Here is a 21,749-nt window from a genome sequence, read left to right on the forward strand (position 1 = left end):
TTAAACTTGGCATTTTCAGTTTGCCAGAATTAAGCCACTCAACTTCAGACATAGAATCATCCATTAATATTGCATGTCGAAAGCTGCCAATTTCCAAAGAATGACCTAGTTGTATTTGTTGAATTATCTTGTATTCTGTATATTACAAACATTTGATAATTCATTTCTATAGACAGATATGAACAATATGGACAAGCAATCCATTGTTTTTCTTAAAAAGGATCCAAAGATAGTTCATGTGGTATGAGAAGTACCATCAAAACAATTTTTTTTGGTTAGTGGAAGTAACAGAACAGTAACTACTTTAATACTTGGATAAGAACTCAAAAAGCTCATAAACAATGTTCTAATATGACTCAAGGACAAGCAGCAAAATAAAAGATTTAAATTAACATGCAATGTTTTATTCAATCTAAAGTTATGAACACACACAGGGAGGCAAAAGGTTGGGGGGGGGGGGGGAAGAGTAAATGGAAGATGGGATTAAACAAACTGATCACAATGGAGAAAAGATACGAATAACAAACCACACATGTAACCCACCCTAAATGAAATAGTATCCCTGCTGGCAATCTGCAGAGTGATATGGCATTAGATCACATTCACACTTTTCTACCTTGAAAAATGTGCAATTGCAACCAGTCATTTAATCTGGGAAACAAGAGGGAAAAGTGAAGCAATTAAGGAAAACAAATGAGGAATATCAAATCCTTTGGACAACCAAATTCAATGTATCCAAGCACTGATACACAATTTAAATAATATGAAAGTGGATCATTCATTGCATGTCACCAAGTGGTAAAGTCATTCCTAACTAGTTCTTGCCCATGCTTTGCCATTTCTTTTCCCAAAATTTCCTCCTTCTTTCCACTTCCTTTATCTGCTTATTTAAACTATTCAACTTCTCCCCCTCCATCCACTCCATTCAAAGGTTACATTCAGTTGGAAATTAGACTCGTTAGTATATTTAAGAAAATATTAATCACACAAAACAGATTTGCTTCATGCCCATTGCTGGTCGAAGTACTTCCCATCAGGAAATTGGACCAGGTTCTTCTTGCAGCAATCCACCCCAACACAGGTTTCATTTTCTGTTGTATTTCTCACATGCCATGATGCCAAAGTGTGTGGTTTGTTTTAATGACAAGAGATTAGATCAAAAGGTCACAACTTGCAATCTTTGTAATTTACTTGCATTAAAAACGAGGAGTGCATCATGCTCAAAGCAGCAAATCCTTCACGATTCAAAAGGGGCATTGCTGGGATGTGATCATTACTGAACCACTTTTTACTGCAAACTTTATCGTGTTAACAATTGCTGTCAACATAACACCTGGTCTGATCATGGCCCCCAGCTTAATCCTAGCTCAATCATGGCATTTGCCCTTTGACTATCTACCTTATCTATGGCTGTCTTACTTTTATACACTTCTATCAGGTCACTCATCAGCCTCCAACATTCCAGAGAAAACAATGTACGTTTGACCAACCTTGTACCTAACACACTCAGATCCACGCAACATCCTGGTAAACCTTTTCTGTACCCGCAAGGTCCAGACTTATTATTCATAACTGTTAGAACTGCTTTTGAACCCTCTCCAAAGCATCCATATCTTTCCTATAATGCGGTGACCAGAACTGCACACAATACTCAAAATGTGGCTTAATCAAAGTTCTGTATAGCTGCAATATGACTTGCCAATTTTTATACTAAATGCCCTAACCAATAAAGGCAAGTATGCCATACGCCATCTTTACCACCCTATCTACTTGTGTTGCCACTGTCAGGGAGCTATGGGCTTGCAATCCAAGAACTCTCTGTACATCAGTGCTTCTCAGGATCCTGCCACTTACTATATACTTTCAACTTACATTTGACCTCCTAGAGTGCAACAGCTCGCACTTACCTGGATTAAATTCCATCTGCCATTTCCCTGTCCACATTTCCAACTGATCTGCATCCTGCTGTATCCTTTGACAACCATCCTCACTATCCACGACTCCACCAATGTGTAGTCTGCACATTGCAAACTTATTAATCATCCCACCTACATTTTCATCCAGAGGTCCCAGCACTTCTCCCTGCAGAACATCACTGGTCACAGACATCCTGTCAGAATTACACACCCCTCCACCACCACATTCTTCAATAGCCAGGCCAATTTTGAATCCAATCTACCATGCCTCCATGGATCCCATATGCCTTAAAACTCTTCCTCATCCTCCTCTCCTACATCCCTGTGACCCCCGCCACTCCACCCCCTATTTTTCTCACCTTCCAAAATACCCCGTTTTCCTTAACCACCCCCTATCTGCTGGCATATGAAGGGCCTTGTGGTGAGACCTCATTCCAAGTACATGAATACAAATGCTGCTGGGACCCTAACAATGGCCATCAAGTTTTAACATCTCTAAAAAGGGAATACACCACAGTGACATCTTAAAGCAAGGATGGCCAAATTTCAGGACTTTGAGACTTCAGACTTCGCATTAACCCTCCTTGCAGCACCCAATTAGTGCATCAATAAAATCTTATCTAATTTCTAGGCAACTCTCTTCAGGAGAAGAGGGCAAAAGCTTAGGGCCCTTGCAAACTGTTTTCTGTCCTTCCTGCACTCCCCAACCAGTCTACTTCAAAGACTATTTACACAAAGCTCACCGTCCTTGTGAGCTTCCTATAAAATTAGATGAGGAAAGACAGTCTCTATTTGTGATAATTTTTTAACTGCCGACAACTGTTAACAGTTTTGCCAAAACAAAATACAATTTGATCTTGAGAGATCAACCTGAAATGTGAACTGCTAAGTATTTCCAATATTTTGTGTTTTATTTCAGCTTCACATAAAGAATCAAATTCAAGAGCAAAGCATCTGTCTCACACACACACAGGTTGATGCAATTATTTTTTTTTAAAAAGTTTATAAACCCTAAATATTACAACAAATACACCGAATATAGGAACAAAGCCTTCAGGTATTTCCACAGTATAAACAAAGAGATACAGCTTGTAGTTTTTCTTCAAAATATTTGGAAACATAAACAATGCTGTCCAACAAAAACTATCATGTTGGTTGGTTGAACTGTGCATTGTCAGACTTGCCTTCAATCAACAGTGCAAATTTTAGCACCAAGCAGCTTTGCAAATAAGGTTCGACTTGTTTTCCCCAAATTTGAGCAATGCTGAATATATTTAAAAAACCAATAGCAGACAATGTCATAGGCAATTTAATAGTGCAGTTCTCAAATGAGAACATTTAAGGCAGTAGTAAATATCAATTACCTAATCTTTTACTGATGATTCAGAAATGTGGAAGAACTTGTTAGTTCCATTCAAATTTACTAGTGGAATTTCATATTTTGAGAGGCTGAGACAAATGGTAGCTGGAAATTTAGAAATAAATTTGGTCTGCAAATTAGAATTAAATTCCTTCATAAATAGGTTAAAATTCAAGAACTACAAAACAACCCTTTGGGAATACTTTTAGCACTCACTGCAACTATCCAAAGTGGCACTCATCATCATCATCATCTCAAGGGTGGTCAAGTTAGTGAATTTTTTTTTACATTAATGTCCAAATCCCATGAATTTTCCTAGATTTTTCTGAAATCCTTTTAATGTTCTTATTAAGATGTATGGGGATCAAGCTTAAAAGTACTACAATATGACTCGTGGCCATGATGGTACAGAATACAAACAACCCACTGAAATTCATTTGGCAGCAGTTATGCACTAGTTTGAAGTTTAAAATGTTGATAAAAACTGAGCAGATTTCAAAAACAGACCTAAAACATTACTGCTGTGATCCACACTTATCCCAGTATAAATAAAATCAAATTTCTGAAAATACACTGGCAAGATGGTACCTTAGTAATGACTTTCATCAGGACTGTGATGCAGAGAAAAAGTAATGAAGGTGAACAAGGCAAAGAGAAAATAAAATTCAGGAAAGAAAACAAAAACAGAAGAAGTTCAAGGTGGATGTTTGTAAAAGAGGAGCAGTAAGTTAGATTCTATAATGTTTTGCTTTTGAGTTAATTCTCTATGGTCTTCAAGTGCAATAAACTTTCAAAGCAATGTCAAACGAGTCATTTTGTTAACATGTACAATTGAAAATAGGTGCATTGAACATTTCTTCTACCCATTTAATTTGAAAATCTTCAAAATTCTAAACTCAAAAACTACAAACAATTGCTAGTTCAGTCTTTTAGCTGCTATAATTTAACAAATTATGCATGTGCTCATTTTCACAATTCCACCTACCTCTTTGAACATCTTCATTGCCTGACTATTTCGTCTGTAAAATATCTGTTTGTAGTCATCCATCCATACTTCTGCCAGGCGTACCAAATTACGGGCTATCACTTGAGTACCTTTGGGGAAAGTATGGGGGCTTTTGGTGCGAAAGACATGACCTACGACAGAACATGGCAGAATTTCTAATTGTCCACCACATAGCCATACCTATGAGTAAAAAAAGGAATAAAAGGACACTAACATATTAATGAACAAATTAAGCAGTTAAATCAACACTAGCAAGAAACAGCTGATAAGTAAATTATCCGTTTATGAAGTAATTGTTTCAAAATGACCATCATCCTGCCCAGTTGAGAACTTATGCTGAGAATCAGAAAAACAATGTCTTCACAACCATTTGCTTGTAAGCATGGTATAAGTGATATGCTTCAATATAACTTTACTGCAGCAGAGAGATGTGGCTCTTCTTCATAGCCAAAAACTTTGCTACTAGTTTTCATGCAGATTTCTACAGCAGTACGGTGGAGAGCATTCTGTCTGGTTGCATCACCACCTAGTATGGAGGCTCCAATGTGCAGGATCAAAAGAGGTTACAGAGGGTTATAGACTCAGACAGCTCCATCACGGGCACAACCCTCCCCACCATCAAGGACATTTTCAACAGGTGGTGCCTCAAGAAGGCAGCATCCATCATTAAGGACCCTCATCACCCAGGACGTGCCTGCTTCACGTTACTACCATTGGGGAGGAGGTAAGGAGCCCAAAGACCCATACTCAACGTTTCAGGAACAGCTTCTTCCCCTCCACCATCAGATTTCTGAATGGTCTATGAACACTACCTCATTACTCCTCTATTGCATTATTTATGTTTGTAACTTATGGCAATTTTTATGTCTTTATGTCTTGCACTGCACTGCTGCTTCAAAACAACAAATTTCACGACATGTCAGTGATAATAAACCTGATTCTGATAACCCCAATAAAATGGAAGCTACAAGTACACATGGAACAAAAAACACACATTTAAAATCTAGACCAGCAAATGCAACAACTTAATGACCAAACAACCAATATGTTTTTAGTCAACCTTTCTTAAAAGCTCCAAGTCTCTGTCAACTGCTTTCTGAATATGCTACTGTGAAGCACCATGGCATATTTCCATTGGGATATGTTAAAGGGTACTAAACTACAAAACGCATATTAACATTTGAAATTTTAAAAATTACATGCTGAATTAACATTACTAAATTGAAGTAGGCAGGCACAAAGACATCCTGCATGCCTGTAGCTCCATAAAAAGTTACAAGAACAGAACTTATTTCATTAATCTCCACCAAATTACAACTGCCCCACACGAAGGCTTTGTTATTTTCAACTAGCACCACTACCATTTATGAAATTCACTCTCTCCTGAAAACTAAATGCTGAAAAAGCTCATTCAGCGTCTGTGGTCTCCATCAATTATAGGCCTTCCCCTTTTCGTTGCCTGTTTCTTCCTCTAAAGTTTAAAAACAAGTTTCATCTCTAACTTTGCCCAGTTCTGATGAAAGCTCATCAACCTGAGAGTTTAACTCTGCTTCCCTCTCCACAGATGCTGCTTGGCCCGAGAATTTAAAGTATCCACCTTTTTTTGAGATAGAAAAGAGAAAGAAAGACTGGATTTGGTTGTTAACATTTGACATTGTCACCCCCCAGGAATCATTCCTCTCATTAACACAGGAGTAAGAAAAATTCAATCTTTCTCAAATATCAATTTAATACTGATGAACTGTAATTGTGCGAGTTGTACAAGTATCAATGGCTCAACTTTCTACTGCGTTTATTAAAACTTGGATGAATTAGGAAACGCCAGTGAAGTGAACTGCTGACAATGACAAAAAGCGTTGTAAGCTATTTAAATGGATGCCCAAAATTAAAGTTTGCAAAGTGAATTGGCAATGCAATGAAGAAAGAACTTTGCTGTAGGCAAAAAGACAAATTGAAACCTAAAAATGGATTGAACCATCTACCTTCTCAATTATGAAAATCCACAGTAAGAAATAGGAGTAGGTTATATAGCACCCTCAGTTGTGCTCCACCATTCAACCAGACCACCGCTAATCTAATCCGATCTTGGCTTCAGCTTTTTTCTGCCTGTTCCCCGTAACCCTTGACTCCCTTATGTTCCCAAACTTAAAATGTTAACTGTTTTCATTCCACAGATGGTGCCTGGCTACAGAGTTCTTCCAGCATTTCTGTTTTTGCTTCAGGTTCTAGCATCTGCAGTTTTATTTTCTTGGGCTATACCTTCTTTAGACAAGAAGAATGCGAGATCTCATTAAAACATGCAAAATTCTCAAGAACCTTGACAGGGTAGATGCAGAGTTAATGTTTCTGCTGAAGTAAGTGTCAAGGTAGCGTAACGGTATTATAGTGCCAACGACCTGGGTTCAATTCCGGCCACCGTCTGTAAGGACGTTCTCCCCATGTCTGCGTGGGTTTCCTCTGGGTGCTCCAGTTTCCTCCCACATTCCAAAGACATACAGGTTAGGAGCTGTGGGCATGCTATGTTGGCGACAGAAGCTTGGTGACACTTGTGGGCTGCCCCAAGAACACTATGAAAAGATGCATTTCACTGTGTGTTTTGATGTACATGGGGTCAGTTTCAAAATAATGAGTGGGCCGTTTAAGACAGATGAGAAGAAACTTCTTCTTCACCTAGAGGTTCGTGAATCTTTGGAATTCTCCACAGGACTGGGGAAGCTTGGTTGAAAAACATTAACAACAGAGACTTACAGATGTTTAGATATTAAAGGGATCAAGTGAAATGTTGTTAGTGCAGCAAAATGACACTGAAATAGAGGATCAACCATGACCTCATTGAATGGCAGAGTAGAAATGATGGCTGAATGGTCTACTCTTGCTTCTATCTCTTAAATTTTCTTTCTTTCTAATGGAGCTTCAGGTCTATCATTTCCAGAATAAACAAGTCCAGACCACTATTCAATAACCTGGAGAGAATCATTGAAAGGTCACAGCCTTTGCTCCAGCACATGCAGGTACCATCTGATGTCTGAGTGCTGCAGTATTAATTCTCAACTTTTGCCATTCAGGCTCAGTTACCGTCATCATGGCTCTGGATTCCACTGTTTGCAAAGGGTTTGAGGGTACTATTTATTCCAGCAATGTCGTCCATCACTTGCTGGACCAGCCAAATTCCAACTTTAGATCAATGGCTCCAAAGAATACAAATCTTTTTCTTAGGATGATAGAGTTCATGATTTAACCCTGCCATTCTGACCATGTCCTTGTAATTGCCAGTAAGCAAGCCAATCCATTTATAGCAAGATGGTACAGCCCAAAGCCAACAACCCAGGTAATAGAGTTCAGGAACACCTTATGGCCATCTGCAAACTTCTCTACTCCAGAAGAGTCTGCTACAACGAGGAGGGTAGTGGTTAGAAGTAGGCAAATACATGCCCATGTAAGATAGGCACAAATAAGGTGCACAGCAGGGGTGGGGGTGGGGGGAGGCGTGGGTAGGGAAAAAGGGAAACAAATGGTTCTGGGTAGAAGTAGTATGAAGATTTTTGGAATGTTGGTTTGATGGCTCTGGAAGATGACACTGGAATGATCAGCAATAGAGTGGCAAAAAGATAATATTTTCATAAAGCAGATTTCTCCTTATTAGTTATTTTCTGCTGGCTAACATTTGTTACGTGGTGCACACTGTAGGCACTGGGTAAATGCTGGCCTGCAGTAGAATCCCAGGGTAATTCATTGCAGGAGGTGGCTGTGTGCTGAAAGAGGTATAACATCCTTTAGTGCTTCAAGAAGCATTTTAAAACAGTCAACCTTAGACCATTATACCCATACCAGAGGCAATCACTTCAAATGGCTCCCCTTCCTTTCAATTATGAAATATGTTCTTCATAAGTACTTCTCCACTTATTTTTTGTGCAGGAGCATACATCAGTCCGTTTAAAAAAGCTAGGCATACATTGTCATGGTGATAATAAATTACATTACAATGGGAAACCAATGCCATAATTCCTTGAAATATGCCCTGTGCACATGTCGGACAAAGGTTAATGTAGTACATTTCATTGAGCAGTATAAAGGTCACATATCAAGTTTGTTTTATACCTATTAGTTTGAGTCTTGTGTGCAATGCACATGGCTATCTTCAATGAATACAATGCAATTAAATTCATGAATACTTTTAACTTTCCTTTCTCGTACACGGAAAGGAGATAAAAAAGAAAGCTGTTCATATTTAACAAAAGCTGAACACTTGCACGTGCATAAATCATCCTAATATAAAGCATTGAATTTAATTTAGTGACATATTTTGTGAGAGAGAGAGAGTGAGAGTGAGAGTGAGTGTAAATAAAACATATTTAAAACACAACAGCAAAAATGTTATATATAAATATAAAAAAAACAGCAAAAATTATATATAAATAATTTTTGCTGCTGGGATGCTTTGACAATTATCTCAAAAGTTCAAATTTAACTTGACTGACTGAACACAGTCCCAGTGTTAAGAACTATGGCAAGCCTTGCCACACAACCTCAGAACAGACTTACTGAACAAAATTAAATAGTGAACATAAACAAATTCTTCACAAACACCCATATTAAGTCCCCAGTTTTATGCTTCCATGTTTCCAGATTCAAATTATACAAATACAGCAGCTTTTAAGATTGAATGGCATCATAAGGCTTCTAAATATTCCAATTTGAGAATTTCATGCATAACATCAAAATAAAACAAACCAAATGCTTACCCTGAAAGACATTTCTATGTTCTCACCACCCCATATTTCCATCTGATCATCATAAGCACCTATGAGTTCAAAATATTGCTTGGAGATAGCAAATAGCCCACCAGCAAATGTCGGTGACCTGCAAAATAAGGGAAAGAACCAATATCTTACACATCTCTTTTGCTATACTTTCCAGAATTCAGGGAGTCTCTTGTCCAAAAAAAAATTAACTGACAAAGTATCGTCTAATTCATGCTCAACTTCTTGCAAAATTAGACCACAGCTCAAGTACAGTCCACCATTCTGGTCATCACACTGGAGAAAAGGAGAAGATGGCACTGAAGAGTACAGACGTGATTTATGAGAACTTTATCAGGGATGGAGAATTATAGATGCAAGAGATTGCCTAAATTGGAGTTAGCTTCTTTGGAACAAAAGGAAACAGAATGTAAAATGAAGAGAAAGGTCTGCAAGAGAGTAAACAACAGAGACCCATTTCCACTTGTCAGTAATGAGCCAACACAGATTTAAATGAAGTGACTGAAGGATTAGAAAGGAGTTGAAGAAAAAAAAAACGACCTCATTCAGGGAGTAAAAGGGTCTGGAACTCATTGCCTGAAAGGTTGATGGAGCTATTTTTTTTTTAAAAAATAAAGTATTTGAATAAGCACTCGAAAAAGTCACACCAATGGGCATTAAGCCAAGTGTTGAGAATTACAATTTTTGGTTGGCATGGACATGAGCCAAATGGTTTCCTTCTGCATCATCAATGTTTATGGTTCTATGATGTAGTTGTTGGATTGCACTCATAGTACAAAATTAAGATTGAATGTACATTTTGAACATTTTAAACTTACTTTATAGGATAAGTTTCATCTTTTCTCCTTTTTTTCTCATGATCAGGAAGAGATTCCCATCCAAATGACAGACTCCAATCAAAGTTACCCCTGTTATGATTTTGTCCATATGGATTTGGTTTCATCACTTCAAAAGTTTTGAGATCGATGTTGGAGATATCAGGGCTCACTACAGCAGTGTAATTCTCAGCAATCCTGTTCAGCAATGGCTCCAACCAACCATTGAAACATTCACCTGTGGAAAAATTTTTTGATGTATTAGTGACTGCGCTTTATTGATTCTAGATAAAATACTCAGCTGAATGTATGCAATTCCAATTGACTTACCATAGTTTACATTTTTAAGCAATCTCAGAATGCTATGGCAAGAAATCAATTTTTAGCTCCAAGCAGCTTCAATTATTTCTTTCTTTACAATATTTTTATTAACTCCATGAAAAAAGCGTACATGCATCAAAAAAGTAAAAATACTACTGAATACATTGTATTGTCGTACTTAGGATTACAATATTCTAAATCAATAATCATATATAGTAGTTAGTTAATAAGGAAAGAAAAAAATTGAAATATTTTATTACAAAAAAAAATCTACCCCCACTACCAAAACCCGAAGCTGATAGATAGAAGAAACAGCAAGGAAAAACCTTAAAAAACATAAGTGTCAGCCAATATCTGCATTTTAGTCCCCAAATCAGAGATTTTAAAAATAATTCAAAAAGGGTCCCCACAGGGTTTGAAAGTCTAAGTTAGATTCAAAAACTGAACAATGAATCTTCTCTAGATTCAAGTATGACATAACATCCCATAACCATTGAACATGCGTAGGTGGAGTAGCTTCCTTCCATTTAAGCAATACTGCTATCCTGGCTATAAAAGCCAGAATATGTAAATCAGAAGCCTTCAAAGTTATATCTTTTTCTCCAACAATCCCAAATAGTGCAGTCAAAGGATTAAGTTTAAAATTTATTTTAAAAAGTACAGAAAAGGTATGAAAGACCTCTGTCCGATATTTTTTAAGACTGACAAGTCCAAAACATGTGAATTAAGGAAGCCACCCCGTTACTGCATTTATCACAGTAAGGAGATATATCAGAATAAAAACGGGATAGTTTATCTTTAGACAAGTGAGCTCTATGGACAACTTTAAATTGAAGGAAAGAGTGACAAGCACATGATGGAGTATTTCTTGACAAGCCAGCTATTAAAAGTTCTCCTTTTCTTCTGCAGATATTACTTTAGCATTACATCCTTCCTTTCCAGATGACAAACAACTTCAACTCTCACAAAACTGGTATCAATAAATAAAACACATCTTACTATATGGAAAGGTACAAATTGTTTGGGGAAATGACAAATAAACTTTCAGTAAAATACTCTCATCACATCCATTGTTTTTGTTAAATCGGATTGAGAGAAACAAGGTTAAAAAAAATCTCATTTAACTGCTTTCACTTAGGCTCTCTCTGATATTGTAAAACTTAAACCAGTCCAAGTTACTTAAAAGTGTGAAATCTAATTGAAGTAAACAAACTCTCAAGCTATTTTTCTCAGGTCTAATAGCTTATGCCTTGATTCTTTATCTTTTTCCCCCCAAATAGCTTCCATAGGATCAAAACTGGTCAACTTACAGTGTGCATCCAAGAAGGTCAAGACCTCTCCTGTGGCCACTGAGGCTCCCAGCAATCTTGCTGTAATTAATCCCTTCCTTTCCAATTGCCGAACAACTTTAACTATTTGAAATGGCTTCACATAGTTATCTAATTCTTCTTTTAAGTAATCTGCAGATAGAAGTATTTTGTTAACCTACAGTTCAACTGCACCTACTTTAATGAACATCAGCTGGAATAAAAAGTAAAGAATTAACTACAATAGAACAAAGTCATTCATTCCATATGCAAAGTTGTCCCTTCATGAATACAAGTACACAAAAACATCTAGTTGATTTAAATCAATGTAATTCCAGGATATTGCTCATTGTCTTAATAGATGCAATTAAATCATAATGAAGGAGAATCTCAGGATATTCACTCTAAATTGATATACAGTAAAACATTTAAGCCCAATTTTCTAATACATACTTGAATGCTGATATTTCAATGACTCTTAAGTATTTAAAGTGAATTTGAAGACTTATGAAATGTTAATCAAAAATTACTGTTATTCACCCATTTTCAGGATATTTTCAGATTTAAAAAAATAGATATAGGAAGTTTGTCAATTTTCATTAAATGTGCAACTACTTCTTTTGTACGGCTCATTACTTCAGTAGAGCAACAATTATAATTTTATATTTAAGATGCTGAAGCTAGATAATTGTATCTAGCATGACAGAGTGTATTAGCCCCTTCTTATTAAAGTATTACATAGAGAGTAGTTTGTGCTGCATTGTCTGCTCCTGATCACCACAGCCATATAATGGGGAAGTTCTTAAATCACAACCAATGTCATCAACTGGGCCATTAGTTAACAGTTCTCAGAGCATTAACCAAAGTCACCACAGGACTGCCACTGCACAAGATAGTACACACAAAAAAATATGGGTAATAAGGCTCAGACTCACCATCCGTACTTGCATCATCAACCAGAATTATCTCTTTTAAAACCATAGCAGGCGATGTATGCATTACACTGAAAACAGTTCTAAGCAGTGTAGACCAAGCTTCATTGTGGAACACTATAATTACACTTGTAGTGGGCATGGAAGGACATCTTTTAAACTTCTGCTCAATGCATCTGGACAAAAAACAAACACTAAGGATTTTATAGAGTTGAAATTCATGAAAAATGTTATTATTCTTGAGCCAAAGGGCCATCACCCAACTTAACCCTTAACTTCTGCACGTAATAGAACTTAAGGATAAATATTTCATCCTTGATTTAGGAGGGCATTTGTTCTGAAGTTGTACATGCCATACCTACATTTTATAAACACAGCAAAGTTAGTCTGTATCCAAATATCCCCCTTTCTAAATGCAAAAGTACTGTGGTATAACTAAAGTTCATCACTATGATAAGAATGTGAAGTATTTAGTATTGCTTTTCATGGCTTTAAAAAATGTGGTAAGCAATTGGATCAATATATAGTTTTACAGGACTTAATTAGAAATGAAACATGTGGTGTACACAATAACTGAACTGCATGAACAATTCTGAATTATAGAAACATAGAAAAAAACTACAACACAATTCAGGCCCTTCGGCCCACAAAGCTGTGCCAAACATGTCCCTACCCTAGAAATTACTAGGCTTACCCATAGCCCTCTATTTTTCCTCAGCTCCATGTACCTATCCAACAGTCTCTTAAAAGACCCTATCATATCCGCCTCCACCACCGTTGCCAGCAGCCCATTCCATGCACTCACCACTGAGTAAAAAACTCACCACGGACATCTCCCCTATACCTACTCCCCAGCACCTTAAACCTATGTCCTCTTGTGGCCACCATTTCAGACCTGGGGAAAAGCCTCTATCTACCCGATCAATACCTCTCATCATCTTATATACCTCTTATCAGGTCCCCCCTCATCCTCCGTCGCTCCAAGGAGAAAAGGCCGAGTTCCCTCAACCTACTTTCATAAGGCATGCTTCGCATTCCAGGCAGCATCCTAGTAAATCTCCTCTGCACCCTCTCTATGGCTTCCACATCCTTCCTGTAGTGAGGCAACCAGAACTGAGCACAGTACTCCAAGTGGGGTCTGACCAGGGACCTATATAGCTGCAACAATACCTCTCGGCTCCTAAATTCAATTCCCTGATTGATGAAGGACAGTACACCATATGCCTTCTTAACCACAGGGTCAACCTGCGCAGCCGCTTTGAGCGTCCTATGGACTCGGACCCCAAGATCCCTCTGATCCTCCACACTGCCAAGAGTCCTACCATTAAGACTATATTCTGCCATCATATTTGACCTATCAAAATGAACCACTTTTTAATAATTTAAAGGAAATGAAATAGACATTTGCTTATTTGGACTACTGTAAACATTTTCACATTTAAAACAAAATAATCCCAAAATGGGAACTCAATTATTGTAATGTGTGAAATCATTTAAATAGGAGTAATTAGCAGTTTAGATTAGATATCCAACTCCAGAGAGAATTAGAAAACTGTTAAAGCATGGAAGGAGGTCATTTCACCCACTGAACCCAAGCAAGCCCTCTGCAAGACCTAACTAGCCAATACAAAACTCCTAAATTTTGATGAAAGGTCTAGAACCTGAAATATTTTTTTCTTTTTTGACAGTGCTGACCTGATGGGTGTTTCCAGCATATTTTGCTTTTACTTCAGTTTCCAGCATCTTCACTTTTTCTTTTGGATTCCCATCTGCCTGCCCCCTCCCCAATCCCCAACCATAATCCCACAATTTCTCATCCCTTAAACATTTATCCCTTTTGAAAGCAATATTTGTATCAATTTCTACCAATCTTCCTGGCAGCAAATTCCAAACTGTAACTACTCACAGTAGGAATATTACTTTTCATGCTACTGCTTTCAATCTGTATTCTACTGTTCAAAACCTTACCATTGATAGCGACTATTATTCTTTCTCCATTATGCCTATATCCTTCAGGATACTGAACATACGAAATTGTCTTTCAAATTTCAGTGCTCCATGAGACAACCTCATCTATCCATGTAACTGAAGTCTAAACTCAACCTAACCAACATGCTAATAAATCTTTTCTACACCTTGTTCTATCTTCACATGATCCCATGTGCACTGACCAGAAATGGATCCAACTGAGGTCCAACATAAGCATCACCTTGCTTTGTATTCCTGATATCAAGTCCAGGATGTCATAACCTTTTTGAAAAGATTCTCCTTCCTTCCCCCTCCCCTCCCCCACCATTTATCCTCCCAAAGATCAGTGCATGTATAGGTCTTAGTTTTTACATCCCCTCAGAATGCTTCCATTTATATTATATAGACTTTCTTTATTCTTTATACTAAAATGCTTTCTCATTCACATTTCATGTACACATCTTTATTCTGGTTCTAGATTCTATGATAATTTAATACTTAAGTTGTTTTGATTTTAAGTTATTAATACCAATAATAAGGTTAAAAGTAATTATCACTGCATATTGGAATGCAAGCATACTCAGGTGGCCTTGTGTCAGGTCCAAGATCTCTATGTAAAGAAATTCGGTCACTTGCAAAAGCATTGAAGCAGTGTTTCTCATTTCCTCGATCTTTTTCTTTCTGTTCCTCTGGAGACAGGTTATCAGTGTGATATGGCTTTCCTCCAGCTCCAGGAGCATTCGGATCCTGAGGTGGCCGCTCCATGAAGGATTTCAGTTCTGCTGCTGTATAATATCCAGGCAAACAGGTTTTTTTGAAGTTTAAAGACTCTTGCTCTCTGACAGGGGCTCCTATCTGCATTTTTGGAATTGCATCTTTTAAATTGTTCACTGCTCCCATCATCATGTGCAGAACTTTGTCTTTTTTCACTGCCATTTCTTTCAGCCATGGCTCTTGTGTAGCGGTCCCAACTACTTCCCTATGCATCAGAAATAAAAACGTGATGAACACAAGAGCTGCAAGAATGAGTTTCCAATGCAAGTAACGTCGTCTTAAGAGCCTTCGAATTGGAGGCATCCTTATTTTTAAAATTCACTCCAGAAATGCTGTTTCAAAGTTTAGAAGAATATTCAGCTCCCTGAAGCAAAGAGACCACTGAAATGTTCATGAAGTGTTAAAATCTTAAAACCTGAAAAATAAAAAGTCAAATCATTGTTATACAAGATAGGCACATTCCCAATGCTGGATATCTTCCCCTAATTTTTCCAAGATTGAAATGCAAGCCACAAATCTGAAAATTCACCAGTAAGACAAAATGGTGAAAACTCTTAAGCAACCCTTCATTATCTGCAAAGTGGCAGGCAGGGAGCTGCAGCAAAACAAAAAAAAATGGGACCCTCAGAGCTAAAGGACAAAGAACCACTGTAACAGGATGGTAGAAAGGGAACTTTCTTCATATTGCTCCTTCACCATCCATTATTCCCTTAGCTGCAAGAGAAGCTTTTAATTTCTTGACAGTGTTCAATAGATGAGTAACAAAATTCCTTTTTGCTATAAATTGTTCTTAAGAAAGATTCAGTTTCCTTGCATTATGCAAATACAAGCATTTGAAAAGCACAATCATCAGCCACTCCTACAAAGTGCATCACAACAGCATTTTTGGGTTAAACATTTGAACAGCATGATTCATGCACTGTGTGCATACAAATTAATGCAGTTACAGTTATTTATTCTAAGGCTTGTATTTGCACAGTAACTAGAGTATCAAAAAGAAATCATGTAAATGCATAGTCATTCATAGTTATGGTATCCAGAAGGCACAACTCCTTTAGACCAACATGAAATAACATATGCAAATAGCAGCGTGAAAATAAGCTATTTGGCCCAACTGGGCAAGGTTGCTTTTCATCAGGTGTGCATTGTTTTAAGGCAAAAAAAAGATTAATAGTTATCACTGTGTCTTCAGTTCAGGAACTCCCATACTTTGGTTACAAGATTAATTAGAGGTCCAACCACCCTACCCTTCACTCTTCTAATAACTGTATGGGAAAAAAAACAGCTTGATGAGGGAGGGAAGAGAAGAAAAACCTAATGGGGCATGTCCAGTAGATTGATTCTTAGGTCGACAATCAAACATAGTATGGCCCAGATTTCAAGTATTGTTATTCAGAGCTGACAAGTCTACGTGCAAGACCCCTTGATATTCAATTTTGTATTTTTCCATTATTTCAAGATACTTTCTCAGTGCTTTGTTAGATCAACAGGAATAATATTGGAGAGGGAGGACAACATAAATCACTAGCTCACACTTTCCCATTTCAGCATTCCACCCACATGCTCCTGACATAGGTTGACTCAGAGCTCCAAGAACAAACTTTGTTCATTCCATGAAAGAAAAAAAATCTGCTTCAAAGTGTTACATAAATCCAGTTGACATTGTACTTCCAGGAATTTATTCTGCCACAATACTTCCCTGAATCCAGTTTATAATATTAATTGATCTCTTCTCTACTTTCCTCTAAATTAAAACATTAACAATATTACATCTGTATTTTACATTCAAACAAATGTCTTCAAGGAAATAAATGTTTTAAAAATGTAAAAATGATTCTGCATTTCCTACTGCCCGTCATGAAACTGGAGTATTAATGATTATGCGCAGATCTTAGTATTAGCAACAACAATTGTGCCAGTCAGGCACAGTATTTTAGATTAAACTAGAGCATACTATTGAATCAGAATACAAGACATTATAAAATTTATAGGAGTCAATTTGTGTAGACCGATGTTCTTTCTTTACTATTAGTTGAAACTTTCCAAATTGGAAAGTCAGTTCAAATTGAAAATCCTTTTTGACAGACAGAAGACAATTAAGCCTAGGACATCTTAACGAGGAACTCATGCTGTAACATCCTGGGCTATGATAACTGCCACCCTTCCCCCGCCCACAGTAACAATCGTGACTCCAGCGACAGTGGGCACTGGGAGCTCACCTTCAATTCAACTGACATGAGTCTTATTAGTCCTGTCTCGCAGTGGCTGCCTTGACGGCTTCCTCGATGTTGAGCTACACTCCATTTAATCACATCAGAATCCTAACTATAGTGCAAGTCCAGATTAACAGCATGGTGCAACCTACTTTAAACTATATGTACCCGTCTTGTGAAAGTGTGTGAGCGAGTGCATGTGTATTTTGTTTTCCTAAAAGTTTGTTTCTTAAAGCAAAGTTTGTTTCTTAAGGCAGTAAGTGTCAGCTTACCCAATGTGCTGAATTCTGGAGGTGCCGTACTAACTTGTGGGTGAATGACTGATAAGCCACCGCAGAAATCCTGGGCACAGTCTCGCTCTCTGGATAACTGGACTTGGAATCAGCTCAAAGGAAATCTGGAGCAGCTCTTCAATGACTCGCCGCTCATTGGAGTGACTGGATTCTTCCTCCACGCAGCAAGTCATTAGATAGTTATCAAACTCGCCAGTGACCGAGGGCGAAGCTTTCACAGGCCAGCAGGATCTGCCTTGACCCGCAGCCCACCCCCCCCTGCCTCCTCCCGGCGCGGCAGCGTAGAACCCTGCCCGGGATCACTCCACCGCCTCTCAGCACAAACTTCCGCCTCGTTGGAAACAGGTGTGTACATTCAGGTGGGCGCGGGCCCGGATGCACATGCCCAACCCAGCGACTCCAGGTGCAGCTGCTCCCTGTGCAGGAGATTTAAAGGGCCCGCGCCTGCAGGCGGCCACGCCGTCCAATCGCTCCCAACTTTATCCCCACCCGTGCAACGCTGAAGTAAACCCGCATTTGCACCGCTCAAGTGTTCCCAAAATTCGTTACGAATCGCAGAACACATTTATTAAAGTGAATAATATCAATATTTAAGAAAACGGGTTGGGCAGCGTCTGAGGAGGGAAATGTCGAAGTCCACCAATGGCGAACATTTGTCAGAAGTCAAAAGGAGAAGCTGATGGGCAAATGAGGAGGGAACAATTTGCAGGGCGGTTCAAGGGAATTTGCTGCACCAGGAGCTGGCAATGATCCCCTGTTACTTACATGAAATGGGGAAAAATAAGAGGTAAGCAAACTGACAGATAAACAATTTTTAAAGTATAAAGAAAGAGAAGAAAAATGGAAGGTCTGTGAAGGGATAAATTGCAGGAGAGATTAATTGACAAAAAGCAATGAGGGTACAAGGAGAAAGGAGGAGGTTATGGATATTACTATGAATTTCTGGGGTACCTGGTCCAATTCAATGCTGAACAGACTCACTGGCAAATATATAAGAAGTTCTACAATGTTTTGTGAAGTGGCTAAGGGAAGTACACATAAAAAAATACAGTTTATTCATCCAGGTTGAACTATGAATTCAATTAGTTTCACTTCAAAGCATTCTATTGGGCAAAGAACAAGTAAAGATGCTTTTTAACTTATTTACATTGGTAATGCAGTGTTATTTCAGGGTAACAGTAATGACAAAAATACCTTAAATATAAAAGAATCTTTCAGGAGATCTTGAGGATCCACAACTACAATTGCTCTCTGGACAAACGCATCGCATCACATTAACTCTGTTTCTCTGTCCACAGTTGCTGCCTAACCAGCTAGAGATTTCCGCATTCTCTCTTATTTCAATTGTCCATAAGGCCTTTGCACTTTTTTTTCTATTTTGTTCATACTGGGCATTTCTGGTAAGACCAGCATTTGTTGTCCATTCCTAATTACCTCTCGAGAAGGTGGTGGTGCGTTGGTTGTTTGGCCATTTCAGAGGGCATGCTAACTACACGAGTGAGGGCAATGATGAGGAGGAGATGGATCTAGAGCCAGAGATAGGCCAGACCAGGTTAGGATGGCTGATTTCCTCCCTGATGGAGATTAGTGAGCCTGATGGGTTTTTAATGTCACCATTCCTAAGACCAGATAATGCTATTTTTCCAAGTTCCAGATGATTAACTAAATTTAAATTCCATAGCTACCTTGGTGGGATTTGAACATGGGTCTCAAGTCTCTATATTGCGTATCAGGTAACTTAACCACTGCTCTGTTGGAGTTTAAGGAGAAGGCAGAAGAAGAGAGTTTGCCACATTTTATTGTTGCATTCTAGAATGATCCTTCAACAGTCAGCAAATTTGGCAGTCAAGAACATAGCTTGGAGTGTTTTAGTTAATCTAATCAGGCCCTAAAGATACTTGCAGGGTATAGTAACCGAGGATGCTCTGGTGGGAGAACCTTCACAGGGGCGAATATTCCAAGCAGTAGCATTAACAGTCACAGGAGAAAAATGGTAAATGTGAAATTGATGGTCACCTTACCATGAAATACCAGAGCAGGACAATAAATATTTCAGCCTAGAAGTGTGAAACTCTCGCCAGGAACTGGACTGGCTTAATTGACTGATCAGTAGGCTGATCAGTCGCAGCAGCAGGGCTAGTGTTGTAAACTAATGACAGTTTCTTTGATTTAACCAATTGGGAAACAAAAACGTGACACAGCAGCAGAGGTTCTACATGTAAAGTTTTGAATCCAGGAAAATGGAAGCTAGATTTGAGAAACTGATCCAGTGCTCATTTAATATTTAAAATGACTCAGCAGCAGAGTTATGCTGAGTTTTATACTGGAGGAAATATTTGCACAGGTCTGTTAGCAGCCAGGAACTCTGAAGGCAGTGAACTAGGATTGTTGTCAATAAGAGCACTATGATAACAAAGGACACACACAGAGTTGGGGCCTCCACACAGAGTTGGGGCCTCTGCCCAGGTAAACCTTCAGCTTTAAAATGTAGACTAGAAGAGAAAGGACAAAAAGTACCAAGGATAGAGCTGCAGAGGAATGAAGCTCAGTATGAAGCTGACTGTCCAGGAACCATCTTGTGAATTCAAAGCAAGTTTGTTTTTTTTAAATTTTTTTTTATTTACAGTATGGTAACAGGCCCTTCTGGCCCAATGAGTCCGCGCCGCCCATTTTAAAACCAAATTAACCTACCCATACGTCTTTGGAATGTGGGAGGAAACCAGAGCACCCAGAGGAAACCCACGCAGACACGGGAGAACGTACAAACTCCTTACAGACAGCGACAGGAATCGAACCCCGATCGCTGGCGCTGTAATAGCATCGCGCTAACCGCTACGCTACCGTGACTACTTTTAAATCTGAACCAACAGTATTCATGTTGAAATACTGCATTCAAACAACTGGAAATACAAATCCAATCTCTCTAAAGTGTCTAAAAGACAACCATCCACTTTCAAAGTTCAAAAATACTGCATTTCCAAACTTGCATTAACAGAATAATAAAACTCCTTGGATTTTAGGCCTGTGGAAAGAAACCCTAGTTTCAATTCCTTGCTGTCATATCTCAAATCTGAATATGAAGAAATTACACATCAATATCATTTGAACATGTACTATCCAGAGACAACTGGGGAATATGTGCCTTTAGTCGCTGCTGGTAAGTTGGAAGAGTATCTATTCCAGGAATTTTAGAAGATGTGTGCAACCAGTGGCCAATAACCCCCACCCATCAGTCACTCAGAATCAAAGACTGAGAGCTTCCCCGATAGCTTATATCTACCTCAACCAGAGCTAGGAATAATGCTCAAAATGTTATTATGTCTTGAAATGTATTAAAAATCCATCTTTAAAATCCTTCCTGTAAGAATTGTTCTTATTGTTATGTAAATCAATCCATGATAAAAAAGATCCTAAAAAACTCTGACATTTTATCTTGTCAACATTTACTTGCTTTCTTTCAGTCACGATATCAATACAATTTACAAATCATTTTTATTTTAGTAAAGACAAAAATAATAACCAGGCAAATGTTAATTTAATCTCAGCACGAGAAATAATTATTCAACATAAAGTAATAATGATGTCCTAATCTATAAACATGCCAATTTGTTTTGTTAGTTGCTTCCAATGAGAAAAGTGCATCATCAAATTTGTAAGTGTGTAGGTCTGAACCTCAATGAAATCAAGAGAGATTAGTTTAGCATCACCTTCAAATAGTAATATATTTTTAAAGCACAAGTTTAATCATAGGTCTCATTCAGTTGATGTTCTTGTTAAGAACAATTTAGCTGCATTCTATGATGGGATATAATGATATAAGAAAGAGACAAAGAGACTCAATAGTAAGATGAAGCATCATATCTGGGGGAAAAGAAAAGAGGACCTGGACAGCCCTGTATTTTAAGTTAACATCTTCCATGAAACAGCTCAAAATTTTAAGGAATAAATTAATAAACTGTCAGGCATGATGTTTGTTCAGTTGCCAAATGGGGTATAACAGGAAGGCACAAGGCAAAATGGTTGAAGATTAACCAAACAGGATCCAGGAAGTTCACCATTAAATATTAGAGGTTTATCCAAATTA

General features: G+C 38.1%; 1 protein-coding gene across 1 annotated transcript in view; it reads right to left on the reverse strand.

Annotated features, from left to right (window-relative positions):
- The window catches only part of galnt3 (UDP-N-acetyl-alpha-D-galactosamine:polypeptide N-acetylgalactosaminyltransferase 3 (GalNAc-T3)), a 29,315-nt gene extending 11,364 nt beyond the window's left edge, over positions 1 to 17,951 (reverse strand). The window contains 7 exon segments of the mRNA XM_052027766.1: positions 4,262 to 4,462; positions 9,025 to 9,142; positions 9,861 to 10,095; positions 11,489 to 11,638; positions 12,421 to 12,593; positions 14,966 to 15,574; positions 17,645 to 17,951. Of these exon segments, the coding sequence (XP_051883726.1) occupies positions 4,262 to 4,462; positions 9,025 to 9,142; positions 9,861 to 10,095; positions 11,489 to 11,638; positions 12,421 to 12,593; positions 14,966 to 15,462 (1,374 nt within the window). The 5' untranslated portion in view covers positions 15,463 to 15,574; positions 17,645 to 17,951.
- Between the last annotated feature and the right edge of the window lie 3,798 nt (positions 17,952 to 21,749).

The sequence above is a fragment of the Pristis pectinata genome, chromosome 1, assembly GCF_009764475.1.
Source record: "Pristis pectinata isolate sPriPec2 chromosome 1, sPriPec2.1.pri, whole genome shotgun sequence".
Lineage (NCBI taxonomy): Eukaryota > Metazoa > Chordata > Chondrichthyes > Rhinopristiformes > Pristidae > Pristis > Pristis pectinata.